The sequence below is a fragment of the Acyrthosiphon pisum genome, chromosome X (assembly GCF_005508785.2).
Source record: "Acyrthosiphon pisum isolate AL4f chromosome X, pea_aphid_22Mar2018_4r6ur, whole genome shotgun sequence".
Taxonomy (NCBI): Eukaryota; Metazoa; Arthropoda; class Insecta; order Hemiptera; family Aphididae; genus Acyrthosiphon; species Acyrthosiphon pisum.
Window position 1 is genome coordinate 120017837 of NC_042493.1, and position 1879 is coordinate 120019715.

Below are 1879 nucleotides of genomic sequence, written 5' to 3' on the forward strand. Positions count from 1 at the left end.
AACAATAATAATGCTGTACTTTGCAACTATTCTGGTCACACTCGTTATGAACCACTTTTTTGCTGTCATATATGTCACCACGATGTTACCCACATAAGCCGGACTTAAATTTCTCATTTCTTTAAACGTGACACGCATTCGTGTTTCCATATATTATTATACCGTGTTAAATACTTAACGATATGTACCTATCACGTTACTCTGGACGCAAAGTGCAACAATATCGCAACAATATTATTATACAACGCAGACGTCAGATCTGGTACGTGTATACTGTATAGTAATCGTGTGAATAAAATATAATATAAGCGAGACGAATAAAGAGCAATATAAAAGTTTTTAAGGCCGTTTATTACATGACGACACTAAAAGGTGATGTCACGGAAGTAACTGTCATTATACTGTATTATAATATTATCGAAGTTTTTAAAATAATTATAATAATAATATGTAGCAAGACTGATTATTTTTTTAACATCAAGTATTGAATATCTTATCATAATATATATGTATAATTTATGTTATAATGTTTTTTTTATCGAATTATTTAAATAGTGTTTAAATAATCTTTATACATGCCAAAGTGTTGTAGCTCGGTGGGTTACCGCGTTTGATTTAAAAGTGTTCTTGGTCGAATTGGAACTGGTGGGTGAAAATAAGTTTTTAATAATTTCGTGGTAGATATGCGGTGCTTGGGATATGACAATAAAGGAGAAACACAAACATTATATTTAAACATTAAAAACCATACGAAATGTAGTATTTATTCAAACATAATATGAAAAATTAGCAATTTATTAAGTATTAAGAAAAAACTATTTACTCGATAAAATTAACACATTGACCGATAGGTAATATATTATCAAGATATATCTTATTTTAATACGTTCATTGGATCATAGTTCTTTGATACTTCCTATCAGTGTGCCATGTGCGTACGCTTATGTCTTATCAAATTGCCACTTTCAGAGAACGACTTTTCGCATACATCACAAGGGAACGGTTTTTCTCCAGTGTGTGTGCGTCGATGTGCTGTCAAATTGCCACTTTGAGAGAACGACTTTTCGCATACATCACAAGGGAACGGTTTTTCTCCAGTGTGCATGCGTCGATGTATCGTCAAATCGGTACTTGCGGAGAACGACTTCTCGCACACATCACACGCGTACGGTTTTTCTCCAGTGTGAGTCCGCTTGTGTTTCGTCAAATGGCTACTTTCGGAGAACGACTTTTCACATACATCGCACGCGTACGGTTTTTCTCCAGTGTGAGTCCGCTTGTGTTTCGTCAAATTGCCACTTTGAGAGAACGACTTTTCGCATACATCACACACGTACGGTTTTTCTCCAGTGTGAGTCCGCTTGTGTTTCGTCAAATGGCTACTTTCGGAGAACGACTTTTCACATACATCGCACGCGTACGGTTTTTCACCAGTGTGCGTGCGTCGATGCGTTGTCAAATTGGTACTTTTAGAGAACGACTTGTCGCAGACATCACAAGGGAACGGTTTTTCACCAGTGTGTGTGCGTCGATGTGCTGTCAAATCGCCACTTTGAGAGAACGACTTTTCACATACATCGCACGCGTACGGTTTTTCACCAGTGTGCGTGCGTCGATGCGTTGTCAAATTGGTACTTTCGGAGAACGACTTTTCACATACATCGCACGCGTACGGTTTTTCACCAGTGTGCGTGCGTCGATGCGTTGTCAAATTGGTACTTTTAGAGAACGACTTTTCACATACATCACAAGGGAACGGTTTTTCTCCAGTGTGCATGCGTCGATGTATCATCAAATTGGTACTTTTAGAGAACGACTTGTCGCAGACATCGCACTGATTAAGTTTCTTCTTCATTTTGCGCTGTTGTTTCGTCAGTCC

At 37.9% G+C, this 1879-nt stretch overlaps 1 protein-coding gene across 1 annotated transcript in view; it reads right to left on the reverse strand.

The window, feature by feature from the left end:
- Positions 1-840: 840 nt before the first annotated feature.
- LOC100168267 (zinc finger protein 271-like) overlaps positions 841-1879 on the reverse strand; it is an 11652-nt gene continuing 10613 nt past the window's right edge. The window contains exon 3 of the mRNA XM_008182374.3: positions 841-1802. Coding sequence (XP_008180596.1) covers positions 920-1802 — 883 coding nt within the window. The 3' untranslated portion in view covers positions 841-919. The remainder of the gene's footprint in view (positions 1803-1879) is intronic.